This window comes from Macaca mulatta, chromosome 12 (assembly GCF_049350105.2).
Source record: "Macaca mulatta isolate MMU2019108-1 chromosome 12, T2T-MMU8v2.0, whole genome shotgun sequence".
NCBI lineage: Eukaryota > Metazoa > Chordata > Mammalia > Primates > Cercopithecidae > Macaca > Macaca mulatta.
In genome coordinates this window covers 57,466,272-57,487,324 of record NC_133417.1, presented here as the reverse complement: position 1 = coordinate 57,487,324, position 21,053 = coordinate 57,466,272, and the positions used below count along the sequence as shown (strand labels likewise).

Here is a 21,053-nt window from a genome sequence, read left to right as displayed (position 1 = left end):
AAGCCCATCTTGGGTATGCTTGTTAACACACTTTTTGGAAGTCTCAGAGACTAGCACAACTTTAAAAAATAACCACACAGCCACTGTGACCCAAGCATATATCATCTTCTTAATCTACATCTGAAGTTCTTCCCCTTCCTCTATCGTTTTTATTTTAACCTCAGTCTTATATTTCTTTAATGGAATCACTTGTTAAGTACATGACTGTTTATTCGAGTTTTCATTTTTAGTTGATAGCAATAGCTTCCAGTATAAAACAAAGTAATCTAAGATTAAGTTTTAAAAAGAGTAATTTCAATGGAATCAACTGCCTTTTGTAACTTAACAATTAATGTAATTTAAATTGTTACAAAAAAACAATATAATTTAATATTCATATGCAGCAATGATCGAGAAGATACACTGACTAACGAAAACCAGTCTCTACGGAAAATGGGAGAGGTTATTCTCTACAGTGCCGTATTTCTGCATCGCTTCGAAATATTAATACATTTTCATTATTCCAGCAAGTAGACCACCCTTACACATTTATTTGTTTGTTTCTTTTTTTTTTGTGGAGACAGAGTCTCGCTCTGTCACCAGGCTGGCGTGCAGTGGCACGATCTCAGCTCACTGCAACCTCTACCTCCTGGGTTCAACCGATTCTCCTGCCTCAGCCTCTGTAGTCCCTGTAGCTGGGACTACAGATGCGCGCCACCATGCCCCGCTAATTTTTGTATTTTTAGTAGAGATGGGGTTTCACCATGTTGGCCAGGATGCTCTCGATCTCTTGATCTCGTGATCCACCCACCTTGGCCTCCCTAAGTGCTGGGGTTACAGGTGTGAGCCACCGCGCCCAGCCTTATTTGTGTTTCTTAAGAGGTGTAATGTAGCACATTCTTTCTTTTTATTTATTGATCCAGTTCTTAATCTATATTGCAACAGTCTCTAAGAAGCCAAAATGTCTCTGTCATTATTTTCTGGAGTGTAGAAAGCAACAAAATTAATTAGAATAATATTCTACTTCCCGAATATTAACACAAAGGGCTTCTATTTGTTGCAGTAGATAGCTAATCTCAAATATATTTTTCTGGATCAACATTTAAAATATATTTAATATGACGTATCACATACATACTTATTAACATTTAAGGACTTTAGAAAATACACAATATATAAATGTCAATAAAAACAATGAGAAACTTGTTTATTAGTTATATTCTATGCTCAAAAACAATAGAGCTAAACTTTTTTCTAAAATGTATGGTATTTGGTTTAAAAATTATTTTCTCCAATTGTTTGTTTATATAAAAACAGAGTAGTAATAAAAGGTAGTATCTGAACTTGTATGTCTAAAAAATAACATTATAAATTTAAAAACCACCATCATGGCCAACAACAGCAACAACAAAATCATAGCACTGACAGCTGAAGAGCCATGGTATCATTTACTCCAATCCTTTCTTGATACAGTTAAGAAAACGGAAGCCCAGAGACATTACATCTACATGGCAAATAAGAGATGAGATGAGACCAGGCAAAACCACAAGTCTCCTCACTGCGATTTAGGACAGTCACTTTCTACCAGTTGCTCATCATCAACCTGACTCATCAACAATCTGCTGGGTGACCATGCGAAAAGCTACCGCCTACAGCTGTCTGTGCTGGCTAGTTCCTGATCAAATGTTCACATCCTGTCATTCTGGCAGTGTTTCCTGCTTCAGTCCTAGACAGGTGTCATTTCTCACCCCGAATAACTATTTCACCATGGAGAATTAAGTCTTAGTTTGTCAAAAACAGCAGCATATAGGCATCTCTTATAGAATACGGTGGCCAACACCTTGGTAAGCAAGTTTCTCTTTTTAAATCTTTATTCTATATATCACACTTATTAAGAAAGTGAGGACGTTTTTTGACTTAATAGGAAATTTTGCTCTATATTTTCGAAACATTTTAAAAAGGATTTCCTCTCATTAAATAAACGCACCCTGAGAAATGTCATAATTCTTTTCCTCTGAAAATAAACTTTCAAAGGACTCAACTTAGGATGATCTTAAACATACAAGACTAGATTTTAGGGACTATGCCATGGGTTAGCATGTACATTAATCAATTCTTCATCACACACATTTTATGGAATCTGACGATTTTTGTAACTGGATATTTAGTTTCTTTGCTTTAATTACCATGTGAGCAAATGACTATTTTAAAAAAACAAAACAAAACAAAAAACACAAAAATAAAAAACAGGTTTTGAATTCAGCTCCAATGCATGATGTTGATACCATGTATTTTTTGGAGACAAGGGTCTCACTCTGTCACCCAGACTGAAGTGCAGTAGCATGATCACAGCTCCCTGCAGCCTCAAATTCCTGGGCTCAAGAGACAATGCCCAGCTAATTTAAAAAAAAAAATTTTTTTTTTTTTTTTTTAGAGACAGGGTCTTGCTCTGTTGCCCAGGTGGGTATCGAATTCCTGGCTTCCCAAAGTGCTGAGATTACAAGCATGAGCCACTGCGTCCGGCAGAAGCTCACACTATCTAATAACTACTTCCCTGAGATGGCTTTACTGACCCTAAAACAGCAACAGAATTAGGACTTACAAGTTATTGGCCACTTTACCACAACAAGAACACCTAGACAAGGTAAGCAATCTAGAGGAAATGGCCTCTGGTTCTCGCCACCAGCCACAGGAAATCAAATCAAATCTCTCTTTTAAGCCCCAAAGTTGTCTTTAGTAAGTACCTATTGTTTATGCTAAACATTACTGAGATGGTCTAGGTTTAGGTCTGCCTTAAGAGAGAGGGCTAACTAGATAAGGGGATCATCACGTTCTTCCTCAATCACCCTGTAGGATGTCTCCTAGAAGGCCTTTTTAGATGGAGAGCTGGTCCTGATCTACCCGATAAAGCAAATTTGCAGATTTCTGTGATAAAGCCAAATCCCCCCCACAATACACAGGACTGAAGAACTAAATATCATTAGAAAAACTCAGTTTTGAAAATCTTACTATCTGGTGTTGCAAATGTCTACCTAGATGTCAATAAGGCTGAATTCAGTGATGAACAGTTTCCACAGGAAAAAAGATGAGGCTAACTGATTAGTGCCCCAAAACTCTACTAAATATATGAGTCACACTGATTCACTTAAATAAGGTTAAAAAAAAAAATCACGGAAGTATTCCGTTACCAATTAACATTCAAACTGCTCAAATGAAACTAGTTATAACTATATAATAATGTATGTACATGATGCTGTTGCATAATCATCTTAACACAAATAAATCAATTCAATATACTATCTTTGAAAGAGAGGATAAGGCAGCCTGCATCCGGTCCTTTGCCACAGCCCTCTAGGCTAAACTTTCTTCGTTTTCCAAACACTGATCACCCTAGTTTCCCTATTTGAATAAACTTTCTACAACGGCCTGAGCTTTGCAGGGATTAAGCCAGTGACTCAGTAGGAGGCATAAGTACCTCCGTGGTAAACTAACACCCTTGGCATGTGTTCTGTCACAGAAGTACATAAAGTGAAACCGGTTACTATAATATTTTCTTCCTGAAGCTATTATGAAACTTCACATAATTTGAGCAGAGCCAAATTGGAGAGTATCCCTCCAATTCACTGTGTACTCTTCAAAAGCTCCAGTGAGAGGCAGCATCAGTTTCTCCATGGACTCCCATGGATAATTGGGGCACATGAGCTTTATTTAGTCCTGTCCTATGTAATACATCTTGCGTGATCCCAGACTCTGTCAACAGCTAATGGTGCATGTTCCCTAAACCGAAATTTGACATCAGTTTCAGCAGCAATGTACTCTCCTGGGCCCTCCACTCCACCAGTAGTTCTCAAATCTCAGAGGAGGGAGAGGCAGGAGAGGAGAAGGAAGAAGAGGAGGAGGGAGAGGTGCTTTGAAGATACTCCAACTCCATCCTGCCCCTGCCAGAGGCTGCCAGGCTGCTGGTTTTCACTGTGATTGCAGCTACTGGTTTTCAAGGCTACTGTGGAACTGGAGAGGGAGGGATGGGAATAAGAACAAGTTAAAATGCCACAAACCTTCCTGCTCTGAGAATCAGTCCCTTTTCTTGAATAGATGCTCCCTGGGTTACTGCAAGACTTTAATTTCTAGAGTTCTGAAAAAGTTTATTCCAGTAATTTTGCCAGTTTTCTTATCACTTTTATGGATGAGAACATTTTCAGAGGGCCTTAATTCAACCATTTCACCAGCCCCTTCCATAACAGACATTTGGAGACCATATCCTGTCCAACCTATTCATTCTGAAGCGTAACTTTCAAGTTGATGGGAACCGGGCTAAGAAGGTGCCGGAACAATCAGGTCCCTCTGGTGACTTAGGGGAGGTTCCCTGAGATGTGAGGATTGGAGAGGACTCCCTCAGATTCCAAAGAGAAAAACAGGAAATGAAATATGGAGAAGTTGTGACCCACTTCCTGGACCACTGAGGCTGATTATCTAAATGCCATCCTGATAGCCTTTCTTCTCCCAGGCTGGCAAGCAGAGCCTTTGGGGCCCTGGATGCCTGTACACAAAAGAAGGTCTTCCCAGAGGCAGAAAATAGCTGAGTCTAATTTTTGGAGCTCCTGCCATTTGTAGAAAAATACAATGGGGAAGGGATATCTAGGGCTGATTTTGTAGGGAAACTAACAGCACCAAATTTCCCAGGCCCTCTCCTACATCAACTTACAGAGCTGCCTGCTAATTTTCCACAGAACTAAAACTCTAAATGTTACCCTAGCATTCAAAGATGAGATTCTGTCTTGGAAGAGTTGCCAGTTAGAATTCACAAAGCTCTGCGAATGCAGAAAGAAGCAGATTATAGATTACAAAACTGACTTAAGATCATAACCAAACAAATTACTCCAAACCCTTGTATTAGTGTTATGCATATCTCAGCAGGTACCAATAGTTATACGTACATAAAATATTAATAAAAGAAAAAGTTGTAAGTCAATGCTAGTATGAGTGGTAGACATCAAAAAACTAAGCAATTTTACAATTTTTTTTTTTTTTTTTGAGACAGAGTCTCACTCTGTTGCCCAAGCTGGAGCGCAATGACGCGATCTTGGCTCACTGCAACCTCTTTCTCCTGGGTTCAACCAATTCTCCTGCCTCAGCCTTCCAAGTAGCTGAGATTACAGGCATGTGCACCACGCCCAGCTAATTTTTTTGTAGTTTTAGTAGAGATGGGGTTTCACCATGTTGGCCAGGCTGGTCGCGAACTCCTGGCCCCCAGTGAGCTGCCTGCCTTGGCCTCCCAAAGTGCTGGGATTACAGATGTGAGCCACCACACCCAGGCGCAAGTATCTTTTTTTTTTTTTTAACTTCCTTTTTTTGTTGTTGTTGTTTTTTTGAGACAGGGTCTCACTTTGTCACCTAGGCTGAAGTGCAGTGGCATGATCTTGGCACACTGCAGCCTGGACCTCCCATGTTCAAGTGATCCTCCTGCCTCAGCCCCCCAAGAAGCTAAGACCACAGGCAGTGCCACCACACCCGGCTAAGCAAATGTTTTTTAAGAAACCTACACAGAACATTTCCTATTTAGTACTAAGGTGACAGCTGCACCCAGCCACCTACTTAATGCTCAACAATGAATCTATCAAGGAACACAAATGAAACACCTCAACCTGCACAGCACCAGCAGCAGGCGCTACAGGGAAAGCAGCTATTTTTGTTAGTGAGCTCCAACCACCAAGCGAAACCTGAATTTTTGACAGGAGGGCAAAAAGAAAGCAAGGCCAGCAAAGAAAACCCGGAGAAGCAGCTCTCATGGATCTGCCGAACCACAGATCAGGAATTTCTCTTGCCAGATACCTGTTCATAGGCTGAATTATATATAAAGCTAGTTAGTGTTCTCGTTAAAGTCATGTTTTGCTGACCTTAAACCATTACTCATCACAAAACAGTCAAAAAAAAAAAGGAGTGGGGGAGAGCTACAAAATTTTGAGCTAGTCCTTCATGTTTAAAAATATAAAGTAGTACATTCTTAAAAATAATAACAATGGGTGGTAAACATAAGTACTAAGTGGTGTGTCTATGAAAATTTTGGAGTGGAGGAGAAAGACCTCCACTCATAAGCTAAAAAGCTAGAAGAAATCAAACACTGGATTTACTCAGAGATTTATATCTGTAACGATATGGTTTGACTGTGTCTGTACCCAAATCACACTCTGAATCGTAGTTCCCATAACCCCCATGTGTCATGGGAGGGACCCAGTAGGAGGTAATTGAATCCTGGGGGTGGTTACCTCCATGCTGTTCTCATGATACTGAGTTCTCATGAGATCTGATGGTTTCATAAGAGGCATTTCTCCCTTTGCTCAGTACTTCTTCTTGTCGCCATGTGAAGGACATGTTTGCTTCCCCTTCCACTAGGATTGTAAGTTTCCTGAGGCCTCCAGAGCCATGCTGAGATGTGAGTCAATTAAGCCTCTTTCCTTTATAAATTACCTGGTCTCGGGTATGTCCTTATAGCAGCGTGAGAACAGTCTAATACAAGTAAAGTATCAAGCACTTAGAAAACACCAAAATGGGTCAGGTGCGGTGGTTCTCGCCTGTAATTCCAGCACTTTGGGAGGCCAAGAGTTCAAGACCACCCTGGCCAACATGGTGAAACCCCACTCTACTAAAAATACAAAAATTAGCTGGATGTGGTAGTGAGCGCTTGAAATCCTAGCTACTTGGGAGGGTGAGGCAAGAGAATTGCTTGAATCTGGGAGGCGGAGGTTGCAGTGAGCCGAGATCACGCCACTACATCCCAGCCTGGGTGACACAGTGAGACTCTGTCTCAAAAAAAAAAAAAAAACCCACCAAAATGGAAGCCGTTGCTCACCCAGTAATGTCCTGAAGTAACTGTGATCACCCATCTATTGTCTCAACAATATACACATATTTCTAGACATTTAGACTTATTCTAGTATGTGAGTTGTGTACATGTCTGTCTTTCTCCCTGAGCTTCAATACCCAGACTGCATAATACCGCAGAACACTGAAAGAATGTTTCCTGAATTGAACTAATCAGGCTTTCCGGGAGTCTAGCAAGAAGGTTTTCCACAAGCCTTCTATGAAGCTTCCATGCCAACATTTGTAAGATTCATAATATCTAAGCCCTAATGGGAACAAGTAAAAGAAAAGGTGTATTTTCTCTGTTACAAAAAGCATTTTTGTAAGCAAAATGCAGTCTGTCACACTATTCAGATCTCAAACTAATATCTACCTATAAATAAAGAATAGTATAGAACTCCCTTGGAAGCTGATGTAAGGGTTCAACCCACTGAAATGCAACACCAATGAGGTATGTTACAGAATTTGGCAGAATTGTACCAGTCTTTTATGGTTCCAAGGTCTGGGCTAATAGAACTTTAACCAAGAGTTGGGGTTTTAGGTTTCCTCTTTCTTACCCTTCAGACATGACATCACTTGGGCATATTTTTTCTATCGATTAAACTCATAAAATATACGATGCTAAAAAAAGGAGCCAGGCATTTTTCTGACTGTCTCTACAGCCAAAAGAAATAGAGCTGAAACAGTCGAATTCAGATAATTCAAAGGAGACGAAGAGAGATCAAGAAGAGACAGAGGGAAAGAAAGAAAAAAGTAAACAAAAATCCTCGTGAACTTTTTTTTTTTTTTTTTTGAGACGGAGTCTCACTCTGTTGCCCAGGCTGGAGTGCAGTGGAGCAATCTCAGCTCACTGCAAGCTCTGCCCCCTGGGTTCACGCCATTCTCCTGCCTCAGCCTCCCGAGTTGCTAGGACTACAGGCGCCCGCCACCACGCCCGGCTAATTTTTTGTATTTTTAGTAAGGACAGGATTTCACTGTGTTAGCTAGGATGGTCTCAATCTCCTGACCTTGTGATCCGTCCACCTCGGTCTCCCAAAGTGCTGGGATTACAGGCGTGAGCCACCGTGCCCGGCCCCTCATGAACTTTTAAATCAGGCACTGAAATGCTGTCTATATGTCCCATTAGAGGACCAGATAAGAGCTAGATCAGAGCTTCTCATCAAAGGTTTCAGTGCATACTTTTTGAACGGAGAAAATGAAAGGGGAGGCTGGCGACCCATCATGTGAATGGAGAGTCATTATTAGCCTGATTTTTCTGATTTTTCATTATATTATATTTGTCAAAGGCATTTGCTACTGGGGGGCTAATTAATCAGGACATAGCCCCATGTAAAATGTGTCCAAGGAAACCATCTCACTCCTGTGACCTTTAAATGGACATATTTCTATGTTCTTCCCATATTATCCCCTTTTCCAAAACCTACAAAATCACTGCCAATGAGCTGCAGTGATGATTTCACAGACTAACCTTCAGAATAGTACATAAACTGGCTCTAATGACTTGCAGCCAGGCTCATCTCTTCATTGTCTCCTAAAGGAAGCACGCAGTCTTACCACTGAACCTTGCTCAGACCACTCTCCTGACTTCTCCCTTTTCCCAGCCACTCCTCCAGGTCTTACTCAGTGTTATTTCACATCCACACCAAGTCTCATAAATCACTCCCTAGGTTCTGCCGTTTACTCTCACCTCCACATTTCCGTATTGTTAGAGTGTGTTACACTCACACGACATTTCACATATATGCTCATGTACACACGCATGTGTACACACAAACATATGTATACTTAAGTCCCTTGTCAGCCACAAATCATATACAAATATATTATTTAATATATCTTTCTGTCTCCTTAACCCTTGGCAAGGCACCCTTTACATACTAAGTCCATAATCAATCTTGCCCGTGAAGGCACTGGACCACAGCTACAAGAATTTGCTGAGGCCTCTTCAGTGTTTCCTCCAATCCTTGATAAGCCACTTCAATTCAAATCCTGCCTCCTTCACTTACTGTTCGACCCAAGGCAAGTTGTTTAACTACTACTTCAGGTCCCAGTTTCCTCACAGTGGTAGTAACAGCAGCAATCTCACAGAGGCAGTAAATTGTGATCAGCAAATCCCCTGAGGCCCTTAGTACAGTGGCTGCCACACAGCGGACATTTAAGGAAAGCCTTTCTCACCAATAAAAATTACATCAATGCTATCTGTATCTTTGTACTACTGAAAAATACTTGTAAGAATTACTTCTATGAAAACCATCGCCAGGAATGGGATTGCAGTGTTAAAAATACATAAACAAGGACCTACATTTGAATTCTTCATCTCTTCACGTAAATCCACTAAGTACATTAGTGGCAAATATTCAGATGAGGACTATTCACGAAATGCCATTCCATTAAAGTAATTATCTTGCCTAGGCATGGTGGCTCACGCCTGTAATCCCAGCACTTTGAGAAGCTGAGCAGGAGGACTGTTTGAGACCAGGAGTTTGAGAGAGGCCTGGGCAACATAGTGAGACCATATCTCCACAGAAAAAATCAAAAATTAGCCAGGCATGGTGGCACACACCTGTAGGCCCAGCTACTTGGGTTGCTGAAGGGGGAAGATTTCTTGAGCCCAGGAGGTTGAGGCTGTAGTGAGCTATGATTGTGCCACTACACTTCAGTCTGGGCAACAGAACAAGATCCTGTCTCAAAAAATCATCGTCATCGTCATCATCATAAGAAAAACAATTATTGCTCTTAAGAAAAACAAACTTGCTCTGGAGGAGTGTAGAAGAAATACTAATGGTAGTTAAGTGTATTAAAGGCAATGTGGATCTTGGTGTTGTTTTTAAAGAAAAGATATTTGAAAATAAAACATTGCAATGGGAATACGTAAACTATGGGCATATTCAGAAAAGTAAAAGAAGACAAAAAATTTTTAAGGAAGAAATGAGCAGGATTATATAATTGTTTTGAAATTATCATCCTTGGTTACAAGGATCAATAGCAACGGTGAATCTTGGTTTTTGTCTCATGACTGTCTCTCCACTGGACAGCTCTCCACCTCCATCATAAAGCACCTGTTCCTGAAAGGACGGGTTCTTCCCTCTTTCCCTAGCACTCCTTATCTTTATATAGGGCTGTGCTCAACTCATGTTCTTTCACTTCCCCTCCACCTGCAGCAACCTTTCCTTACCCTGAGGACCAACTCTGGACATTGCCTAAAGTCCAGTTTAAATTTGTCCCTTCCTCCAAACCCTGAGTTAGCACTCCACCTCTTTCTTTAAAAACTCATTAACTTACTATGTCATTTCTTACTCGAGTTAATAGCATTAATTTGGACCTTCTTAAAAATCAGAAAGTATTTTCTCTTGCATCTGAAATAACACAGCCTTTGTCCTCACAGATCTGATGTGCACATATGTCCCTATACAGCATTGTTAAATTTAGTAAGCTCTGTAGCCACGCTGACAGAAACCTGTCTTAACTGAAGGCACACCACATTCTAATTTTAGGAGACAATATAAACCAGGTCTCTACTGCATCAATAACAATAGTTTCCCTCTAGCCTGACAAATACATGGTAATACAGAATCCAATAGCTGATATGACTCAGGGGGTATGTTATGACATAAAATGTTTAACAATCAATTTTGAATAATTAAAAAGTAAAGTATGACTACAAGGAGGAAAAGGTATGTCAACATTAGAATTTGTTAAAAAAAAAAAAAAAAAACTTGTTTTTTAGAATGCAGTGTTTTTCTTTTTTTTTCTTGAGATTGAGTCTTGCTCTGTCGCCCAGGCTGGAGTGCAGTGGCATGATCTCAGCTCACTCAACCTCTGCCTCCCAGGTTCAAGAGATTCTCATGCCTCAGCCTCTCAAGTAGCTGGGATTACTGGTGTGCACCACCCCACCCAGCTAGTTTTTGTTGTTGTTGTTTCTATTTTTAGTAGAGACAGTTTCACCATGTTGGCCAGGCTGGTCTCGAACTTCTGACCTCAAGTGATCCTCCCACCTTGGCCTCCCAAAGTGCTGGGATTACAGGCGTGAACCACTGTGCCCAGCTGAACACAGTGTTTTTCATTTTTTCTTTAATCATGCCCATTTACAACGTGTTTTAAATTTCCTGAAATCTCATTTTTTTCTTCCAAGATTAACCAATCCTTTTGCCAAGTGGTATCAGATAAGATTACTATATCTGTCTTATTATTGGGAGATTAAAAAGAAGGAACTAAAATCTGCATTTGGGTATAGAAGACATATACTAATTAAACAAAGCTACCAGAATAAATCATCTTCATAGAGCATGAATTTATATATTTTTTCTTTTTCAAAGAAAAAAAACAAAAAACCAACCTGTGCTTTTAAAATGCAAGATACTGTAAAGGTTCAAATTCTAAAAATGAGGAATCATAATATGATAACAGAGTGTATCAAAGTTTAAAAGGCAGCAGGCTTTATTCTAGTACGGCATGTCGGCACAAAGCCACAAGGTTATCATATAATATCATGGAGAGCAGTCGGAACGCCCTGCCACCATGCCCTGTGAGCTCGCTTGGATGTCGTTTTCACCCGTGACTTACGAGATTTTCCGGTTTGAAGCCTCATCATCAGTGTGTAAATTGAAGCTGCTCCAGAGGCAAGAGGGGAGAAGCAGCTGTAATGGCAATGGAACTGAAAATACTCAGGCAGAGAAACCAATGTGGTGATGGCATGAGAGATTAGTGAAACCAGAGGAGGAGGAGACAGCAGGATGAGAAAGGACAAAGTGGAAGAGGAGAAGAAAATCAGAAATGAGGTGGTAGAAAGAAAAGGGAGGATGATAAAAAGAAACCCAAAAGTGAAGGCAGTGTGTGCAGAAGAGAAAGGGGAGAGAAGGAGGAAGAGAAAAAAATGTAAACAATCTTTGGGTACATGAAAAGCAACATGTACCACATGCCTGTACTTCTGATTGTTGTTTTTATGTCACAGATGCTATATCCAATGACCAAATACAGAATTAGAATCCAGACATAAATCCACGAACCACAAGAGCTAGAAAACTATTGATATACATTGTTCAAAAAACAAAACAAAAATCTAAGCTTCAAGTCCTTAAGTGGCATGAAAGTTACTGCTGTGTCAGCTTTCTTGAGCTACTAGAAACCATACAGCAGAATCAAAGGAAATTTCAATGTTCTGTTCTTGAGCTTGAATTATTAAAACACAAAAGAGAAGAATGTGGTATTGGTTTCTTAGCTGGTCATCTTCAAGCACACCTGCCAACCAGAAACAGCACATACATAATTCCTGCTTTTTTCCAGATACAATTCCCTATCTCCATGCTTTTGGTCTGACTTTCCAATGTGAAATTAATTCTAGCAAGATCCACCTTGAACCAAAACTGTGAAGCAGAACAGGCTGGCCCTGGATGTCCCTCGATCTCCAGCATCCAGGGTTACATCCCTCTTTAAACCTGGGAAGTTTCCCAAATTTTCCCGATTCTTCTGCTCTACTGGAAAAAATACTTTAAAAAGTAAGCATACTGAATTATTAACCAGAAAAACGAATCCTTATTAAGGTGGTAGCTTGGCAAAATATGATACTTTCTAAGTGTCCAATGATAGAAAACTAAATTAAAATGTACTTTGTAAATTAAATCCCTTACAAATAATTAAACTAGTGGTGAAAATTTCCATTGTAGTACCAAGGTGAACAGGAAATTCTTCAGACAATTAGCCTTTCTTTATATATCTGCCAAAGCAGCCCATATATTCCTGCCCACATGTGAAGCTGATGCAGATTAGCAGGTTGCATAACCCTTGGCCTATTGCAAATATAATGAGGTGAATTGAAACACTGCTCTTAATAGTGAATCAATTCATTCTAAACCCATTAACATTTTCTTCCAGTTCTAAACAAGGAAAATCTGAATGATTTATTGGTGGTATCATACTCAAACATCAAATCCTTCGGCAGAACTGAACTTCATTACAGAGAAATGTTTAACTTTCCATGACCAAAACCCAAGTCAAAGGGAAAGAGGTAATTAGGCAACCAAATGCAAAGGTCTGAACGCCACATTTTCACTGACTGCAATTTGACATATGGATTCTACTACAATGACTGAAAACCCGGAGTGATCGTAAACACTTAGAGAAATAATGTCCTCTTGCCAGAGCATGCCTGAAATAAGACAGAAACACTTTAAGCAAGAAAGAGTAAGTAAGGGGGTAGGATAGAAAAAAATGAAAAGAAAGAGTAAGCAACATTTTGGAATGAGGGTCTTATTAATAAAATTTTGTGTGAAAATCATGAACTATAGAAAACCTTTACAAACTTGTTCTAGATGATATCTCTGTCCTGACAGGCAGGAGTTTGATTTATCCACCAATATACAATTTGTTCTAAGTGTTATGCCTGACAAATAAGAAGCACAAAAATATTTTTCCATGAATGAATGATTGTAGGTATGAGTGAACGAACAACCTCAGCAACATTAAACCCATTACTGGTATAGGTGGTCAGCACCAATCTTCCCTTAGCATGGTACTATTTTAGCCAGGAGAGATGAGAAAGGGAATACTTAGGAAGAAATAGAAGGTTGACAACTGGCCAGGCGCAGTGGCTCACGCCTGTAATCCCAGCACTTTGGGAGGCCAAGGCAGGCAGATCATCTGAGGTCAGGAGTTCGAGACCAGCCTGGCCAACATGGTGAAATCCTGTCTCTACTAAAACTACACCAAAAAAAAAAAAAAAAAAAATTAGCTGGGTGTGGTGGCAGGTGCCTGTAACCCCAGCTACTTGGGAGGCTGAGGCAGAAGAATTGCTTGAGCCCGGGAGGTGGAGGTTGCCGTGAGCCAAGACTGAGCCACTGCACTACAGCCTGGATAACAAGAGTGAGATTCCATCTAAAAAAAAAAAAAAAAAAAAGGTTGACAACTGAAGCATACCTAATCAAAGGAACACTGCTTAGTGGCATCTCACCAATACAAATGATCACTATGGCATTCTGTACCTATGGCTAACAAAACACCCCAGAGCACACAACCTGAGCTACCGCTGGAGAAATGAAAGAGAGCAGAAGGACAAAGGGTAACAAGGGGCTCTTTAGATCCCCAGATCGCTAAGTGCTGCCTCTACCCTGGAAACAGTACCTCCACCAGGATGTCAACATTTCCCTGGTTTCAAAACCTTATCTGCCTATGAGACTGCCCCGTTGTATCACTTGGCAGCAGAATTTTCTCACCTTTTGTGCTGAATCAAGGTATGGTGTCTCCAGAAGCTATTTAAAGTTATCAAACATCACCCAAGGAAAGAGCCCATGAACTCCTAAAGAAACTTTCATTTAGAGTCATTGTAAATGAAAGCGCTCTGTGGCAATTTATGAGATACAGTGCCCAGAATCATGAAAAGAAGTAGGACCCTGTTGTCCCAGTACACCCTGCCAAAGTTGCCTCCTGATTAAACGAACTCACCGCAGTGCAGAATGTCTTCCAGAGCGGGAGACACTGTTGCCCACAGGTGAGGGCAGGTTGCTCCCTCTGTGCAGGTCCTCGATGGACCTACTCCAGGGCTTTGATTTGTCCACCGAGCTCTCCACAGTACTCTCCACACTTTCAAAGTCAAAACTAAAACAAAAGAGAAATGCCATTGAAGACTGAAAAATTCACATTCACGTGTTTAAATGAACAGGTATAACTTGCTGTTCCTACAACACATCTGCACCTTAGTATGGAAAGTCTTTGTAAACAAAGAAAACTGGAAAGGAAATACAACGGAATTTCTATGGGCTCAGTGTTAGCTTTAAAAATACAGAATGACAAATAATGGGTCTGGCAAAAGAATAATGGAACAATGAACAGCAAAAATTAAATAGTGATATATTATTTGTATTTTATTTTATAAGGCTTGCTAACTTACCAGTCGCTAACATTGGTATGATGGAAGGGGGAAAAGATCTTACAGCTGTCTTCATTTTGCTTTAACAAGTCAATATGTTAGGCTTATACTAATTTATTCCTACCCATCAATTTTCACTGAGCATTTTCTCCCAGTGTGTTGGTAAGTGTACTTTTCCAAGCATGTGTGATACATTACTAGCAAAGTTATGGATTTGCTTTGATTTTGGAATCTCCTCCCAGTGTGGTGCTCTTTAAAGTCAGACTGTTGTTTCTCTGACATTTTTTGAGGTTATTACTCATGTTAACCATGTTAGAATAAATGGCAACTTAAGTTGCTCATTCTTATATAGTTTTAGGAACAAAGTTTTTAAACAGATAGGCTTTTGTGCTCCATACATTTCCCCCCTCACAAAGTCAGTAACTCTGCTTTCTCAAAAGAAAAAAAAAAAGGAATTGTATTAATTGTTTCTATCCATAACAACACCTGATCAGACAGTAGAACAATCAGAAGGCAGCTACACTTAATATCCTCAGGAAAATTTTAGAGGATACTGCAGAAGAAAAAACAATAATACATACAATAAATCAAAGTATAACTTTATAAAAGTATAACTGCCAAAATAAAATATTTGGTTAGAATCTTCATCTGAAAATGAAATGACTTTCTCCTACAAAAGACTAATCAGAGAGCAGAGACTGATGCACAAAGTCCGTGGAGGCATCTGATCACAATTCTGTCATGCCTTTGGCTGCAGGAGGGAATGCTGAACATAAAAGAGTCAGAATGAGGTAATCTAATAAAATTTTAACAGCTAAAAAGAGAAAGCTATCACTGAGATGACAGAAGATAAGACGAGGAGGGCATCCTGAAATCACTCGTGGCACTGACGCCCTCGCTAGGCTACTCTGCAGCTCCCATGCCATTCACCGTGTGTTCCTCTCAGCTCATCCTCACTCTCACACAGCAGAAAAAGGAAACACACATAGAAATGAGTGCTTCTAGGCTGGGCGCAGTGGCTCATGCCTGAAATCCCAACACTTTGGGGAGGCTGAGGCGGGTGGATCATCTGAGGTCAGGAGTTTGAGAGCAGCTTGCCCAACATGGTGAAACCCCATCCCTGCTAAAAATACAAAAATTAGCCCGACAAGGTGGCGGGTGCTTGTAACCCCAGCTTCTCCGGAGGCTGAGGCAGGAGAATCACTTGATCCTGGGAGGCGGAGGTTGCAGTGAGCCCAGATCATGCCACTGCACTCCAGCCTGGGTGACAGAGTGAGACTCTATCTCACACAGAAAAGAAAAGAAAAGAGAAGAGAAGAGAAGAGAAGAGAAGAGAAGAGAAGAGAAGAGAAGAGAAGAGAAGAGAAGAGAAGAGAAAAAGAAAAAGAAAAGAGTGCTGCTTCTTTAGGGACACACTATGAGCCTGTTGTCTCATATTTCACAGGCTAGGAAATTGTCATATGCCAAGGAAAAGCAAGAAATTTTTTCAGCCCGTTAGTTTCAAGAAAGACGACAAATTATATATCTATATAAAATTTGTTATCTAATGAAAGCCAACCAAAACCAATAAGCAAACAGTGTAAAGCAATTGCTTGGAAAAAAAAAAAAAACCCCACAAAGGTACAAGATTGAGAAACAAAAGCTCTGAATTCTCATCTTTTGTGCGCTATTGTCTTACGCTAGAGACTACAGGAACTCCCTCATAGGAGCACCTCCTTTCCTGGTTGGTCTTATGTGAAGGCACATTTGGGAAAGCTGGTTGCCAAGCTCTATTGTCATGTAGGTAAAGGATTCATTAGAGCCAACAGAAAACATAGCATGCTATTCTTACCCATTCCTCCTGACATTTCTTAGTCTTCTCTGAATTGCATAAATATCACTCCAGATTTTAAAACACCCAACAGGGTAGGTAACAGTATTTTCTCTTGGCATATAATATAAAGCATAAGGGAGACTTGCAGTGTTTGATGAAATGGAGATAGATACGAAACATCCTTTGAAGAGCATTTCTCAGGAAGGTAAGAACTTGTCTATTGGTTTTTCTTAGTCCATTCCATCTAATACATGAGAGGTATCAGAACTGAAACCTATCAAGACAGTTTCAGTCAATAGTTTCGTTTCTGCATCTATACGGTAGGAATAATTATACCTTTCTCTTCAGAAATTCTCCAGGAAATGATGGGGATTATAAGATAACAGCTGATTAAGTCTTAGGACTCTTTTGGAGTGAAGAAATTAAAAAAACAGGTTACTACTTTTAAAACAAGAATGGAAAAGAAAAACACCACCAAGGCTGAAATGTCTTTCAGTCAAATTAACGAACATTATTGCTTCAATCTGTGTGTATGAGTGTGTCTGTGGATACTAGGATGTTTTTTGATTAAAGGAGAAAATGTGGAGAAGACAATGTCTCATTCAGATGTACACTTTTGAGTCTTGTAAATCATTCCGGAAGTCGAGAAAACAGGAGAATTTTAGGAAATAACAAAAACAAGGTTAAATAGGTTGATTTTTCTTTCCTGTTCTGACCTGTTTTTACTCCCCTTCAGTTTATAGGCAGAAAATCAAAACAATACAAATACATATCAAGGAAAAAGGAACAGCCTCTTGTTACCTCTCCCTCCAGTTACCTCTTGTTACCTTGTTACCTTGTTACCTCTCCCTACCCACTGTATTTGGTATCTGTTTCTGCAATCATTTTCTATGCATTTACTAACATACATAAATATACATGGAGACATCATTTTTAAAATAAAAAGGGAGTCACTCTTTTGCATCACCTAGTGATTTATCACATACTTCTTTCACTAACTGTTAGACTATTCTTCCATATATATAACTTAAGCCCTAAAGAAAGCATTACTTTTGAAAATAAGGGCTCCTTTAAGGGTGATTTTTTTTTACTCACCTGTTTCACTTCTGCCTTAAAGGCATTTCTAATACTAATTATGTGATTTGTTTTTAGTTACCCAAATAGAAACAAACCTCCCTAAGCCCTAGCACATCTGCTTCTGAGTTTCTGCCCTTTGTGTGGTGTATAACTTTACCACTGAGTTGCATCTGCTGTGACCACAAAAAATTCAAATGTAAGCAAGCCAAGTTTTACTTACGTTACTGCGTACTGTGCAAATGAGAGATATTCCACTAGAACATCAAGACCTTTGTTTTCTTCATTCAGAAATTCTCTGACCCATCTGTTGGGGGGAAAAAACATTGGAGAAATTGATCACATGACCTGCCAAGGAAAGGACACAGTGCAAAGTTTTGGTTTTTTTCACCAGAAACTTTCATTGCCTGAAAGGACATAGGGAGGAAGGCCTAGACTACTTCACATGAGGCAGGAGCTTTTCAGATATGGTAACTAAGAAAACCACAACTTTTTAATGTGCAAAAATAAGGGCCAAAAAGTACACGTGGGCCATCTTTGCATTTTACTGCTTAGAGGATTTAAGATAATCTGTAAGAAACTTTCTTTAAAGAAGGCACTTGCTTAATGTACTTCTTCCACCACAATTGATCTACAGCCTGCTTGTGGAAGGAAGCAAGACTATGGACAATGAGGCAGACGGGGCACATGACAACATAACCACAAAAATCCAGGCAGGATTCCAAATCCAAGTTCAACTCCTTGGCACACTAAGCTACAGAAACCACTAAACTAGCCAATGAGAGACCAGTGTTTATGGGCTTCTAGAAATTCAATAGGGATAATGATTTGCTTAACTTTTTCCATGAATGTTAAAACCTTTTAAAAAGCTGCAGGCACCACATACCATCATCAAGGCCGGTAGATGACAAATATCAGGTTTTTTAAAAAATTCTTTTTTAAATAATAACATCTTGCATTTGAATGGTGCTCCACAGTTCATGGAAAATGTTTACACGTTCTTATTCGTTCTTCATAATAATCCTGATAGGGGGTTCAAACACAATCTTTAGGGAGGTGGATGTAAAATGTCACCACCCCCTTTTACAGATTTCCTCCAGTGCATTCATCTTCAAACAACCTATGGTACCTGATTAAGCCTTCACTAAGTTTCAAACTCCAACAAATAATAAGTCAAAAGATCTACTACTATCGCTGAAATGCCACTTAAGGTACATCTGCCACCTGCATTCCACAATGGTTACTTTCCTCCAGAAACACTAAGCTGAAAAGGTTGACCAGCTATGGACATGATAGCGACTACGGAAGCCAGTTTTGTTAGTTATTAAAATAACAGTAGGACAATTCTACTAAGTATCCCTTAAGCATGAGCAACCCCTTGAGGTCTTTGTCTTAAAAGGAAGAAAACAATCCCATGGAATCAGGATATTTGGTTTTTTGTTTGTTTGTTTGTTTGTTTTCATTTTTGGCAGGGGGAAGGGGTTCTTTGTTTCATCCTCATGCTCATTCTTTCTTCTAGTCCTGTCATCTCCATGATGCAAACCCAGCCCAGGTCTGCAGGTAGTTTCAGGAGGCAGCAAAGTGGGAAAGTAGAAAGCTTGCCTTGTGTTTTCCCCCCAAGTGCCTCAGAGAGGCAACTGCAAAACCTGTGCACTTGGCATAGCTGCCTGTAAACGTACAGCATTTAATTTAAGAGAGACCTGGAGTAGCAACAGTGGCAAAGAAAATACCACCTGGTGGGCCTCACAAAGTGGCTTTGTTATGAGATCTAGACAAAACTAACGGGGCTGGCTACTGGTGGAGGCTGGAGTTTCATTTCAAAAGAGCCACATACACAATCTCACAGCATCTACTAGATACTTATTTTTTATTTATTTTAATTACTTTCTATGGTGCTAGGTCTCAGGAGACATTGATCACGTTTAAATACTAGTAATTAGAAGCTTAGAAATAGTAAAAAGAATTTTTTCTTTTTTGTGACTGGCTGGAGACGTAAAGTCTGGAACTCACTATCAAAATCTGATGATTAGAAAATCTTTAAATTCAAGCCCCTTAGCCTGCTTAGGCTTTTCCATTGGTCTGGTCTATGGGCTCTGATCGTACAATTTAAACTGGCCCTTGGTGGTGGGTGTCTTTTTAATATGAAAAATAATCATGGTGGGGGTAGGGGCAGATTTTTCAGGGCAGTCTCAGTTTCACATATTCTTAGTGGCTCATAAGAACACACGAATTTAGGAGCTAAGAGAAACAACCACTGTCATTTCTTCTGGTTGATTTTCCAGACGCAGCCTCTGTAGAGTGCAGACCATCCAGAATGCACTCAGTGCCTGCCCTTGTGTCAACCACCGGCTGGCACTTCCATCTCACTTGGAAAGTTCAGCCACCAACTGGACAAGAGGCAAGTGACCTACAGATGAAAAACTCAATTTTTTTAAGGTAGGAAATAGCCAAGTACAGCCAGAGCTACAATTCACTTAACGTGCTAATATGCATATGTTTTAATGCAGGGATAAAGAACACTAATGGCTTCTCTTACTTCACTGAAGTGTCCTTATCCAGGCCCCCATCTCCACTTCCTGACTTTGAGCGAAAGGGCCTCGAAGACAATTTTCTGAGTAAAAGGTTACAGCCTGCTGCCTACCTCCTAAAAGGGCAGCGAAAGTGTGACATATTCTACCCCTGATTTAATGTCATACAGTTACATTTTTTTCAAAGCTACAAGATTCTCCTCCTGGGATTTGATCTAGTCCTGACACCCCTGGCTGCCTTAGGAAAGAATGAGATCAGTCTTTCAGGGCTGGCTACTTTCCCCCCTTTATCAAATGATATCAGGCTAGCTTAGCAAAGTCATTTCAGCAATAAGGATATGGATAAGAAAAAAAGAGCCCCCATTTTTCTACTATCTCAGTCCCTACCCCTTCTTGACTTGGAACTTTCTGTATTGGAGAGAACCGGCCACTTTCAATCAGAATTGAAAGTGAACTTCTACAGAAATGAAACAGTAAGGAAAGAAAACAGGTAAAGATAAAAACGGGCAACTTTCAAAGCAGTATCTGGAATCTAAAGGCATTCAAAGAATATGGATGCCTCATTTTGCAGATTTATGTAAATGATCATGCAAGGACTATATCATATATTTAGGGTTCCCATAGCAAATTATTTCCATTTCACCTCTGTGCATGCTACACACACTTTTTAATATGTTGCCAATAGGCAAACAGTTTCAAATTGGTTAATTATAGGTTTTGGAAAGTTGAATTATTTCTGACTCTGACAGAATGCATAACTTCCTGAGTGCCTCACGGATTCAATATAATTACCATATGCTGTAAATCTGAATTTAGGCAAATTCTAAATCAGATGCTTAGGAGCTGGAAAAGACAGGGACAATGACAAATAGCTCTGGAAGAAACTGGGTGCAAGGAAGAGATTAAGTGCCAATGCCAACAGTCACTATTTTACTGTAGG

At 39.9% G+C, this 21,053-nt stretch overlaps 1 protein-coding gene across 4 annotated transcripts in view; it reads right to left on the bottom strand.

Moving 5' to 3' along the window:
- FMNL2 (formin like 2) overlaps positions 1-21,053 on the bottom strand; it is a 316,097-nt gene that overhangs the window by 73,802 nt on the left and 221,242 nt on the right. For all 4 annotated transcript variants that reach the window (XM_028830702.2, XM_028830704.2, XM_028830700.2 and 1 more), the window contains exons 5-6: positions 17,809-17,892; positions 14,275-14,427 (exon numbers count right to left, since the gene is read on the bottom strand). In XM_028830702.2, coding sequence (XP_028686535.1) covers positions 14,275-14,427; positions 17,809-17,892 — 237 coding nt within the window. The remainder of the gene's footprint in view (positions 1-14,274; positions 14,428-17,808; positions 17,893-21,053) is intronic.